The 13,223-nt window shown below is 42.6% G+C and overlaps 1 protein-coding gene across 1 annotated transcript; it reads right to left on the reverse strand.

Moving 5' to 3' along the window:
- Positions 1-3,315: 3,315 nt before the first annotated feature.
- Positions 3,316-4,760, reverse strand: LOC133273952 (basic helix-loop-helix transcription factor scleraxis-like). Its single transcript, XM_061462708.1, has 2 exons — positions 4,401-4,760; positions 3,316-4,256 (listed from the first exon to the last, which is right to left on the reverse strand). Exons 1-2 carry the CDS (start codon positions 4,758-4,760, stop codon positions 4,206-4,208), a joined length of 411 nt encoding a protein of 136 aa, XP_061318692.1. The 3' UTR covers positions 3,316-4,205.
- Positions 4,761-13,223: the final 8,463 nt, after the last annotated feature.

The raw sequence follows: 13,223 nt of genomic DNA on the forward strand, positions 1-13,223 counted from the left end.
TATAAGGAAGAAGTTCTTTACTGTGAGAGTGATGAGGGACTGGAACAGGTTGCCCAAAGAAGTGGTAAATGCTCCATCCCTGGCAGTGTTCAAGGCCAGGTTGGCCAGAACCTTAGGCGACATGGTCTAGCGTAAGGCATTCCTGTCCATGGCAGGGGGGTTGGAACTGAATGATCTTAAGGTCCTTTCCAACCCGAACCATTCTATGATCAGAATGCTGCCCCCAAATGATTTAAAAGCTACTGGTCTTATGCAGCCATTCTGACAGACCTGTGGCGTGTGTGTAAGTACTATATACATATGTTTGCTGCTGAAATCTTGTTTAAAAATGTAAAGAAAGATTAAATGCTTTTATCTTAACTGAGATGGCTATAAGAGAGAACTACCACCTTACTGTTCATAGTTTAACAAAAACACTATTTATTTTTTTTTGCAAATATAAGCACATTTTTTGCAAACAAATACAGATTTTTGAAAAGAAGCTGATTTTCCAAGAAGGTGTTAGAAAGGAAACTTCCATTTTGTAGCACAGAACTGTAAATAGTAGCAAACAGTTGAAAGTACTTTGACTTAAATTATGATTAATTCATAAATAACCAAGAACTATGTTAAAAACCTTGTTTAAACTTAACCACTAAAATCAAACCCCATGATTTATTCATTTTGATCGATGATGGTTTTATGTTGTGATATAGCAGGCTAAGTACAATGATTTATGCAAAGTACTACACTTGGAATATTTTAACAATCATTTAAGAGGATCTAAGATCAAATGGTGTACATCTCACTGTTCCTGCTTTATTCATGCATAATGTACATTGAATAGCCAAGTGTTCACAGGAAAACAGAGACGGGATCAGTATTAGCCATGCCTCTGTTCATATGTACAGAACACACTTACAAATATGTCAAAAAAACATGGTCTTCACCAGAACAAGAGGGTGCTTGGCACCTCTGGAATACTTCACAGCACTCCAGTGCCTGCCCATCAAGTAAGGTACTTGCTCTTAGACAAAATTTTGGCATATAAATATGTACTTATGCATGCTGTGAAGAATTCCTCAACATGAAATGATGAAAAAAATAGAATTCATAAGACAAACTCATACAGTCAAAAATCAATAACATACCTAATTATGAGTGAGCTCTTTATGTATGAAATCTGAGCACTTGGTTCATCTGTGTCTTTAGAAATTAACTTATTTTTCTGTCAGTTTATAGAAACCCCACTACATAGTGACAGATCATTCCGGAATCTTTTTTTGCTTCTGGGGGTGGAGAAGTTTTACATTATAAATAAACTTCAGCAAAGGTAAGGATCTGTCCCCACTTGTTTCCATTTAAATACATAGTATTACATATACCTAAATGCAGGCTTGGGGTCTGTTCCTCTGAGAAATCACTGTCATAATTGCTTTGGATAGGTATTATCCGTTTATACCGTGAATATTTGGGCCACAGTGCTCTGGGGCCTAATTTCTGCCACCATCAATCAGTGCTACTGAAATTCCAGTATTATTTAGTAATTGAAATCCTGAGCATTATACCAAAATTTTTAAGCCCAGCTGAATTAAACAGTTTATGCTGAGTAAAGAGGGAAGAATTTAACGCTACACTGAGCTACATTAAATAGGAGACATGGCCAAGTCATAACAGCCAGCTCTTGCTTTTGTGTTCAGAAAGCATTTTATGAACATTATACAAAACCCAGAAGATAAAATCCCATTTAAAGTGAAAACACCAAATTCCTGTAGGGTTGTGCAAATTATTCATGAAACTTTCAGTCTGTGAGCTTTAAGCTAATACTGCGGTGCACAATGTGGGCCTTGCTTTCTTTATACTCATTTCCCTTAATAACCAAGTGTAGAGATATCCTGTTAAATCCAAATACACAGTTTTTGCAAAAAAAAAAAAACACTTAAAACTCTTAAAGCTGCAATACAATCACATTTTGAAAACCTGAAATAATTAATTTTGTCTTTCTTATGTACTGCAAAATACAGCACATACTCAATGCAGATTTTGGCTAAAACTGTTGGAAACCACATTATTTTTTGCCATTTTAGGGTATCATACTGAATGATGCAGCTAAATTAATAGATTAGTATTAATTGTCTGTAAAGCAGGTCAGATGCTTTGGTTTAAAGCATTCATAAGAACGTAGAGCTTCACTGCAACATGAGCTTTAATTATAAAGAAAACAACTTTTTTAAAGACAAACTTTTTCAAACTCATTTAAAAAAAAGCCAGGAGGATACGTTTGTAGAAATCTATACCCACATACACATGCCAACATAATACTCCTTTAATACATAAAATTAAAAAGCACTTTGTATAAATCTATAAAGAGTTCCAGCTTCAGGAATCAATGCCAAAACAAAACAAAGATCATAATCTGGCAGCAATTTAAAGTTTCCTATTAAAAAAGAAAATGATAGAAGCCTTCTAAAACCAAAATACTTTTTTCAATCCAGGAAAATACGTATTTTAATGAGTGAATAGACTGGTATGATGTCAAATTGCTGGAACTTTGCTTCTGTATTTTTCTTGATCAGGATTGATTGATTTATTGCAGGTTCTGTAGGCAAAAAAGATTTTTCTTCATCATGATGAAGGAAAGGTGGTCACTGTGTGGGGGGAGGGGAGAAGGAAAACTAAAACCATGAAGCATTGTGTGAGAGATATACCAAGATTTTCTTGCTAACTTCTTCATAATAAATGCCAGAATTTGCTTTTCACATAGTTAGAGGAAGAAGAGAAAATACTATGCAGAAAGTGAAGTGAGCAATGCAGTCTTGCTTCCACAGTCCTCACGTCTGGGTAAAGCAGCAAGGCTGGCTGGAGAACTGAACAGATGGCAGATGGGGAAGGAGAATAAGACAAGCCTTCTTTGCAGTCCTTCTCCAAGTGGTACAGTTAATCATAATCACAGTATCACAGAATGGTTTGGGTTGGAAGGGACATTAAACATCACCTATTTCCAACCCCCTGCCATGGGCAGGGACTCCTTCTGCTAGACCAGGTTGCTCAAAGCTCCATCCAACCTGGCTGTGAACACTGCCAGGGATGGGGCAGCCACAGCTTTTCTGGGCAACCTGTTCCAATGTGTCACCACCCTCACATGGAAGAATTTTTTGTAATATCTAATTAGTTACCAGTTAGCAAGCTTTGAAAGAATACATAGTGCTTCCCAGAGTAACAAGTTCAGATTAATTAAGGCTTAATTAAATATAAATAGCTTAATTTTGCAAAGTTTTTTATAGTTATCTGTATACTTTAAAAAAAAAAATAAAAATCCAGCATTACTAGGGTTTTAAGATTTTAGCCTGCTATTTCACTAATATCCCAAATGGAAAACATAACATGCATATTTGCCTTTTAGACTTCCTTCTAAAAGAAAAAAAACCAACCCATATGAGTTAATAAACTGAGGGAAGATAAATTACATCGATGTACAGGCACAGTTTGGGAATGACCTGGCTGATGGATAAATGTAGAGAGCCCTTGGGAAACCCTCCCTCCCCCATGCTTGCCAGGTTTAGGAATATCCCACGCTATTTGAAGGAGTGGCACGACTCTCACCACTGGTAAAAGAGCATCGCTTACGTAGTGCTTCTCCACTTTCCTGTCCTGGCTACGGCCCGGGTCCATGCACCACTGTGCCTATGTGTACAGCAGACAGGGGTGCTTTCACTGTAAGTTTTCCCATTTTCTGTGAACACCTTAAAATACTCTACCAGCATCGTTCAGACCTCTCGAGTGTGTCAGCTGTCGGTATCAGGCCTCAGCCCAAGAATTAATGTGCAGCTGGAGGAGTGGGTGGCAGCCTGGGCTGGGCTGGAGGTGGCCACCATGACACGTTTGTGACAGCTTCCCTGACAGCAGACACTGTGTGTTTGGAAGTTCAAGTTTCATCATGTGCCACAGGTTTAGGAGACATCAAGATCAGGGCTTGGCTGCTTAGGTTTAACATTTCTCGCACTAAAATAGCTGCTACACCAGGTGCAACTGTCTCAACAGTGTTCTGTTTCAGTGGCAAAACACCCTGAATAAACCTGTCACAATGTGAAACAAAGTGCATAGGCTTCAAAAGTAACTCTTTTAGGACCCTGTTATTCAAATGTAAACATACAGAACAAGTGCGGTGAGGTTACCCTGAGCAGTTGTACAGTCAGCGCGAGATGGGTGCAAGGTTCTCAGCCGATTCAATGTCCACTTATGGCTGGACCAGGAGGTGGCTTCTCTTCTTCTTGGTGCTGTGCCAGAGATGAAAAGCACAGGTTAGAGGACACCGAAGATGCCCTAAACCCTAGGCTGGGACAATCCCAAACCCACAGTGTAGACTGAGAGCCACCCTCCCAGAGCAGCACTCCCAAGAGTGGCATTGGCTGGGCCCTTACCCGCTTCCGCTGCTCGCTCAGGCAGAAGGTGCAGATGGGTCGCGGCGCGGTGGTGCCTGGCGGCATAGGCTGCGGACAGGGCTGGGCGGCCGCCGTGCCCTCGGCCTGCTGCAGCAGCAGCACGTTGGCCAGGTGCGCGATGTAGCTGGCGGCCAGGCGCAGCGTCTCCACCTTGGAGAGCCGGCGGTCTGCCGGCCGGGTGGGGATGAGCCGGCGGAGGGCGCCGAAGGCCGCGTTGACGCTGTGCGTGCGGTCCCTCTCCCGGGCGTTGGCCGCCGCCCGCCGCCCCCCGCCGCAGCCCCGGGCCCGCCGCCGCCGCCTCCCGCCGCCCGAACCCGCCGCCCCCCCGCCGGCCTTCATGGCGCCCTCCGCCGCCCCGCCGCCCCATGACTTTTATGCGCAGCAGGTGCCGCATCGCCCTTGCTCGCCGGGGCCCCGTGTCCCGCCGGCGGAGCGGCGGGTCGGGCTTGGCGCGGCTGCTGCTTTTAGCCGGGGGCCGCCGCCGCTGCCACCTGTCGCCGTGGCCGGCACCTGCTCCCCCGCTCCTCCACCTCCCGGGGGCTCCTCCGGCGGGCGGCCGGAGGGCGGTTTGTGCTCGTCCCGGAGACTTGTCCTGGCCGGCGCCCTCCGGCCGCGCTGGGGTGGGAGCCCCCGGGCTGGGAGGGTCTTACTGGCACCGCTGTCCACGTCCGCCAGCGTGAACGGCCCTTCTCCTGGCACAGGGTGCACGGACAAGCTCCTACGGGCTTCACCGTTTCTGCTCCAGCTGTGTACGTGTGTGTGTATGCGTATATGTACAATATATATGTACATGCATATGTGTATGTAGATCTATATGTACATGCAGATGTATGTGTATATCTGTATTAGTTGGAGAGGGCTGCTGGAACAAGCACAGGGGTGGACTTCATTACCTCCCCAGCAAACACTAGACGCACTTACAAATCCAGTTTCTCATTCTGTTCAGAAGCTGTGCCTGCCTCAACCATTTACTTATTAAAAGGTCATCACAAGCACTGGTTGATTACACCTCTTTTCTCCATAAATTTTGACAGCCTGTTGGCACTCAGAAACTCATGAAAGGTCAAAGTGCAGGTTTTCTCAAATGAATCATCTCTACCTGATCAGCCTTGACTGGCTGCGTTTTTTTTTATGGTCCCAGAAGCTTATCTCTGGTGGCGCTGTTGTGTAAATATTCATCCTTCTTCCCAGATCAGGGCTGGATTAGCAGAGTCATATCTCTTTAATCATGGGTGCACACACTTGGGGCAGACAGCTGCTTTGACATACTTGGCTGGGAGTCATGAACTCTGAAAATACAACTGGTACCCACAGGCAGGGCCACATCCCTCTATGCCCTATGTTCAGCTGCTGGAATGACCAAGGGCTGGTTTATGTTTGTTCCACTTTCTCTGTGGGCAGAGGTTGTAGGCAAAAATGGACAAGCAGCTCTCCATGTCAGCTGGTTGCAACTGTACCATACCTTGGCATAAAAGCAAAACTTTTTCAATGTGATCTTTATTTATATTACTTGGGAGAGAGAGGTTTTCAGATTTTTGATTTCCCATTGGACAGTGTTTTTTTGAGATTTTTGTGATTTCTGCAAGGAACTATCGATGCAATCAACTTAGCTCTAGGTTGAGGCAGTGTGATAGCAAAGGCTGCAGAAATCCAAGGCTGGATGGGCAGGTGTGTGCTGTGCCACTGATCCAATCCAAAAGAAGGATTTCCTTCTTTTGGAGTACAGAGCAGGATGCAGCCCTTCATCATCAGATGCTGGGGCAAGCAGTGTCCAAAATCATGCAAGTGATAGTTTTCCCTAGAGTATGTGAATATAACTGTATCCTACTTCCATAGTGCTAATAGCACTATCTTCTTTCTGCATAATCTTTTAATAAGTAAATGATCTAGAAAGTTCTGTAATCTAATTTCAACGCTTAGAAGTGCTGCTTTTAGTTTCCTGAGAAGTGGTGTTCTGAGGTGAGCTTGCACTGTTTCTTGTGTGGGTTTCTCCCGTTTAGTACATACAGTATTTCTACAGTAAAATTCTAGCGCAGTTGAAGTCAATGACAAAAATCCTGTTGACTTTAATGGAAGCAGGATTTCACCCTTGATATGTTCTGGTAGCTGAGCTGTGCAGATAATTGATTGTTTGTCAGACTCAGTCATTTGCTTACCAGTGTTTTCCTGTCCTTAGCATTTCAGTTTCTTTGGCTTTTTTATTACTGGAAGTAAAACAAAACACAACCAAACTCCCAAGACAAAAAGAATCCCAAGGCAAAACTACTACTAGTATTATCAAATTCAGGGTTTATGGGTTAGTGGTAAACTAGAAGAATGAGAAAAGGAATAAGCGATACTTGGGAAGAAAATGATGCTGTGTCTGCAGAGGAAAACAAACGGATTTTCACTGACATTACAGCAATAGCTAATTCAGGGGTAAAGGACAAAGGGGTGACTGAATCATTCTTGTTCTGTTTCCAAGGCAGTTTGAAAAAGTAGAGCAAGAAATGAAGGTGTTTTTTTTTTTCTATTTCAGATAAGGAGACTTATAAAAAAGCCAAAATGCTGGGGACTTTAATTACAAGGTTATTGATTCAGGTAACATTTATGCAAGTGCTAGGGGGAGCATACTCCTCAAGAAAGGTGCAATAACGCAAGATTGCTGTTATTTTACAATTTGCTGGATTGCTAATAAGAAGAAAGAATGAGGCTGCAAGCAGAAAAGCAGGCAGTATTTTGTGTGTAGCAGTAAGGTCTTGCCTGATACTTGCGTTTGTGCTACTCAGAAAGGTACCCAATGTCCATTGTAAGGAAGCATTTAATGATATTTAAAAGACTGGAAATATGAAGTGTCTGATTGATACAGTTGCTGTCTAGTAGCTAGTATTTTTTTAATTTGCCTTTATTTTTTGAAGAATGGTAGTAATAGGAAGTACATAAAAGAAAGAAGAATTTGGAAGAAGACAATTTTGAAAAGTTCTGCCTATGAAGAGACCAAGTTAATTAGAGGATAACGAAAGAAAGAAATCTAAAGAAGTGGCTCAGAATGTCTGTGGTCACAGCCAAAAAGGCTTCAAATTAATTTCCATTAAATAGAAATTATAACCCAAAATTACTGCACTTGTAAAAAAAAAAAAGAAAAGGCATTTAGAGACAAAAATGCCTTTAAAAAGCAGTACTTGAATGTTCAACTGCAGTTAGTTTCTCTTGTTTATTCAAGAGCGGAAATACAGCATAATTCTATAAACATTTTTTTTCTATTTTCCATAATTGTTCATAGAATCATAGAATAGAATCATAGAATAGTTAGGGTTGTAAAGGACCTTAAGGTCATGTAATTCCAACCCCCCTGCCATGGACATTGACACCTCACACTAAACCATCTCACCCAAGGCTTCGTCCAACCTGGTCTTGAACACTGCCAGGGATGGAGCATTCACAACTTCCCTGGGCAACCCATTCCAGTGCCTTGCCACCCTTACAGTAAAGAACTTTTGCCTTATATTCAATCTAAACTTCCCCTGTTTAAGTTTTAACCCGTTACCCCTTGTCCTATCACCACAGTCCCTAATGAAGAGTCTCTCCCCAGCATCCCTTTAGGCCCCCTTCAGATACTGGAAGGCTGCTATGAGGTCTCCACGGAGCCTTCTCTTCTCCAGACTGAGCAGCCCCAACTTTCTCAGCCTGTCTTCATATGGGAGGTGCTCCAGTCCCCTGATCATCCTCGTGGCCCTCCTCTGGATTTGTTCCAACAGTTCCATGTCCTTTGTATGTTGAGGACACCAGAACTGCACACAGTACTCCAGGTGAGGTCTCATGAGAACAGAGTAGAGTGGCAGGATCACCTCCTTTGACCTGCTGGTCACGCTCCTTTTGATGCAGCCCAGGATACGGTTGGCTTTCTGGGCTTCAAGCGCACACTGAAGCTGGCTCATGTTCATTTTCTCATCGACCAACACCCCCAAGTCCTTCTCCACAGGGCTACTCTGAATCTCTTCTCTGCCCAATCTGTAGCTGTGCCTGGCATTGCTCCGACCCAGGTGTATGTAGGAGCTTTCACTTGTCGTGGTTAAACTTCATGAGGTTGGCATGAGCCCACCTCACAAGCATGTTAAGGTCCCTCTGGATGGCATTCCTTCCCTCCAGCGTATCAACCGAACCACACAGCTTGGTGTCACTGGCAAACTTGCTGAGGGCGCACTCAATCCCACTGTCCATGTCAGCAACAAAGATGTTGAACAAGACCGGTCCCAACACCGATCCCTGAGGGACGCCACTCGTTACTGGCCTCCAGCTGGACATTGAGCCATTGACCACAACTCTTTACATGCGGCCATCCAGCCAGTTCTTTATCCACTGAGTGGTCCATCCATCAAATTGATGTCGCTCCAATTTAGAGACAAGGATGTCATGTGGGACAGTGTTGAACGCTTTGCACAAGTCCAGGTAGATGACGTCAACTGCTCTACTCCTGTCCATCAGTTCCGTAGCCCCATCATAGAAGGCCACCAAATTGGTCAGGCAGGATTTCCCCTTAGTGAAGCCATGCTGGCTGTCACCAAGCACCTTGTTGTTTTTCATGTGCCTTAGCATGCCTTCCAGGAGAATCTGCTCCAAGATTTTGCCAGGCACAGAGGTGAGACTGACTGCTCTGTAGTTCCCCGGGTCATCCATTTTCCCCTTCTTGAAAATGGGGGTTCTGTTTCCCTTTTTCCAGTCATCAGGAACTTCACCTGACTGCCATGATTTTTCAAATATGATGGCCAGTGGCTTAGCAGCTTCATTTGCCAGCTCCTTCAGGACCCATGGATGCATTTCATCAGGTGCCATATTCTTCAGCCTTACACCATGGTGCTCTTCTTGCCGTATGCCATGTTTTTGAAGGACTATGCTCTTCATTGTTTGTCTTCTCCATCAAAGCCATTAAACACACCCATTTATAGAGATGTATATTTCCTTATACAATGTTGCTTACATGTATGAGAGGGATGTATGTGTTGTAGGCAAAAGCAGCACAGGTTTGTATTATGGATATGAGACACTGACTCTGCATTAAGACCTACTGGTTTGTGATTTGGCTTTGGCAAATATTGCCATGGCCAGCATTCAAACCACTGATCAGCCATCCATGCCCAGAAGTACTTCAAGTGGCTACCATGCTCCTATCCTCACAAGGGAGAAATATTGACCAACCCTGAATTTTGGTGGTGTTATGAGTGCATGTGTGAGCTGTTCTGCCTCATGAAGAGGCAGCAGGCATGAAAGCTGTGCAAGCTCATCTGGAGTACCCCACAGCGCTCCTGTTCATGCATGTATATGTTAATATCCAGGATACTTCTTTTGGAGTGCTTACCTGATAAAGCAGGTTCATGGTATATTTCAGTCATATTTGACAGATTCAAGGGAGAGTCCAGAGGGATCTAACAAAGCAGAACAAACAGAGGACATGGATGGCTGGAAATGTTGACAACGTTGAGAATAATGCATTTGACAGAATGTTATTCATTATGTGTCTTTCTGGGACTTCGACTGTCTGTGACAACTACTTCTGTCCTTCACAAAAAACAGGATGATGCAATTGTCATTTTTATTGCAGTTCTTAATAAATGTGACTGCCATAAAATATATGTTGATCAAAGAATCTTTTAAATGGCATTTTACCCCTATACAGGTTTTCTAAGAGAATGTTTTTAAGGAGAGAGGATTGAGAAGTAGTCAAAATATGTAACAGTACAAGAGATTTTTTTTTTTTTTTTGAGAAGGAGGACTTGCACAGAGTGTGTTAAATGGGGAAAGGTTCAACATAAGGTGGATTTAAGGCTTCATGTGTTTAAGTCAAGTCAGGCAGGATGGTGAACCTTCTGGATTTTAATAATACAATGTCTTGGAATAATACAATGTCTTTAATAATACAATGTCTTGGAATAGTCACCCCTACAAATAAAATCAAAGAATTAGTAATAAAATACATGGCAACTTCAGAAGTGTTAGTCTTGATCCAAATGTAAATGACTGAACCAGGTCGAAAGTCAAAACCCTGCACTGCACCAGCTACCAAGAAGGAGAAACGTGACTGCTACTGCTGAACCCAGGACAATATCCCCCACACATTTTGAACTAGCAGTCTGCTACCACAGTGCAATTCCCTGGGTAGGGTAGAGCAGGACCAGCTCTGCCTTGGACTGCTGGAAGTTGATTAATGACGTGGGATCTTAGAAGTCCCTTCTTGATATTCTACCCACCCTGATTTAGCATGACACTTATCTCTTCACTTGCAATCTCTTCACTTACAATCTGTGTTCTTCATCTGAATTGATCTGTGCCGTGATTCTACTTTGTGTTAATGAGTTTTCTGTGTGGTGGAGTGCTAGAGGCCTTGTTAAACTGCAGAGGCATTTTGCCTACGGCATTTTATATATACACCCACTCTGTTACTCCTGACAAAAAGAAGCTGAGTTGTTTATCTTAAGTTTTTGTCAAAAAAATTGTCTTACAGTAATTTTCTCTTCTCTGGCTGCCCACGGAGGCAAATGCAAATATATTATTCACCTGTTATTTCAAAACCAGTTAAACTTGCCAAATTTAAGTGGTGTTTTACACGATTCTGCTGATACTCTCAAAGTTGTTATTAACTGTCTCAGAAGTAATTCTTGATCGTGGTTGCATTCAGCAGAAGGATGAAAAGGCATATTCATTTCTCTGTCAAATTTAAATGATATGAGGACAGTATACCTGCCCTCGGAAACAAAATGGTTTGCAAGCAGTATTTGTGCTGAGTCTTTCTTGTTCATTAAAGCTCTCCCCGCCTGCACCCTTATTTCATTGCTGATTAAATTTGTCCTAACCAAACTTCACTGGCAGTTGGGGTGATGTTGTCTGTAACATTCACCTGTGGTGTGTGGTTTTGGGGGCTGAGATCCTTTGCCAATCTGTTTGGAAATTCACATGTTGGTGGGAATCCAGGCCTCTGATGAAAGCTGTGTTTGCTTGTGCCTCTCCACATAGCTGGCTGTCTGGATAGTAGGGACCCTTCCACCATCCTGTGCTTTGCCGTGTGAATCTGTGCCTCAAACTCCCACTGCTGAGGTGTACTCTGATGGTTTTAAGGGCACTTGAAGAACCATCCAGCGTCATGGACTCTTCAGACTTTTTTTATGACAAAGTACCAACAGCTTGTGCTCTCTTTGTTTGTTTCCAGGTGCTGTGAGCGTGATGGTCAGCCTGTGTAATGCCTTACTATCCCACATTCCATAATCTTGCCACCTTTTCAGAGGCTAACGGTTTGATAGGTCTGTTTTGCAGTGTCTTACATTCCAGGCTCATCAGCTTGGCTCACTAATAGAGAACCTTGTTTTTCTGGCTTCCCTGCGGTTTTCTAAGTAACTGAGAAGTAGAAGAGTAAAATGTATGTTACTAAATAGGCATAGAATTGTTGTACAGACCGGTGCCATGCAGACCAGTATTGTTTGTGGTTTTTTAATATTTTCTTTTAATTGAACTAAAGCTACTGAAGAAATGCAGCTAAATTGGATAATTCAGTTATTAAAAATACTCAGCTGCTGTAGTAATGAACACGATCACGAGATGTAGAATCGTCCAGTTGTGTGGAACAGCTATTGCAAGCACTTCAAAAGTATTGTGATTTGATTTGGCTCATCTTCCCCTCCCCATGATTCCTAGATCTCACAAAGCAAGCTTTTTTTCATCCTCATAGTTTTAAAATAGCCTTTTATGAAGAGCACTACACTGCACAAGATTTTGTAGATACTTTAAAGAATGTATTTTCAACAGTTTTTTTCAAGTGCTTAGAGCTGACAAATACAAAGATATCCAAAACCCCATGAAAGAAATATAATTGACTGTATAATTACTGGAGCTTCTTCAATATAACTTCAACTGAAATTGTTTGTATGGTTTCTTTCCCTCTTCTAAGCTTCTTGAGTGTTCTCCATGAAGATACTCAAATTCTGACCTGTTTTAGATACTTCACTTTATTCTCCTTAGCACTTCAATTGAACACTTTCGGTTCTGTTAATGAAGACATCAGTGACCGTGATTCCATAGTTCAAGTTTGATTAGAGGACAGATTCAATTTCAGTCACTGAGGTTCAAGTCAGAACTGACTTCATTGTCACCAGTCGAATTAATCTGCCTCTGCACCAGTGTAGCTGGTAGCATAATCAGAATGATAATCAGTTGAACTGCAGGCAGCATTTTAAGGTTATTTCCTAATTGCTCAGTGTTGCAAAAGCAGAATGTAAGAGTTCATCCTCATAGTTTAGCAATCCCTTTGGTTCCAGACTGACATCATATGGAAGCCAGTGTCAAGCTGCTGTTGGAAATGTTACACTGATATTAGAAGGTACATGAAAGTAAATTCCTTTATATTCTAAATTTTTGAAAGAATTTGAAGTGGAATATATGTGTGTGTGTATAAAAACATAAAGGTATTTGAATTTCAAATGTGTGTTGTAAAGAAGACAGCCAAATTTTCAGTGTCATGTAAAGAAATAGGGGGAGTGGATCAATGTTTCCTGGTGCAGCCTGCCAGACATGTGAGCTGCTATCACACAGTTTCATGCCAAGGCATGGCCACAGTGAGCCACCAGTGTCACGCAGTGCCAGCATTGCCTGGTGCCAGTCTCCTCTGCTCCAGCAGAAGAAAAGGTGGTGGGTATTCCAGAACTGTTTTGTGAAATGGCTTCTGCTTACTGGGGCACTCTCTGGATAACACAAGGCCACTCGTATGCAAAAAAGTTCTATAAGATTCAGAACTAAACTTTTGAGACCTGCTTAAATCTTGTTCAACATTTGTAAAAA

Source organism: Pezoporus flaviventris, unplaced genomic scaffold (assembly GCF_033815535.1).
Source record: "Pezoporus flaviventris isolate CSIRO_AGI_PZ_B2104156 unplaced genomic scaffold, CSIRO_AGI_Pfla_v1 ptg000001l, whole genome shotgun sequence".
In the NCBI taxonomy this organism is placed as follows: Eukaryota; Metazoa; Chordata; class Aves; order Psittaciformes; family Psittacidae; genus Pezoporus; species Pezoporus flaviventris.

Excerpts from the sequence above, each read along its gene's own strand:
- LOC133273952 (XM_061462708.1), bottom strand. The coding sequence starts at position 4,760 with ATGAAGGCCGGCGGGGGGGCGGCGGGTTCGGGCGGCGGGAGGCGGCGG. Across the intron at positions 4,257-4,400 it reads TGAGCGAGCAGCGGAAGCGG|CACCAAGAAGAAGAGAAGCC; the intron begins GTAAGGGCCCAG and ends TCTCTGGCACAG.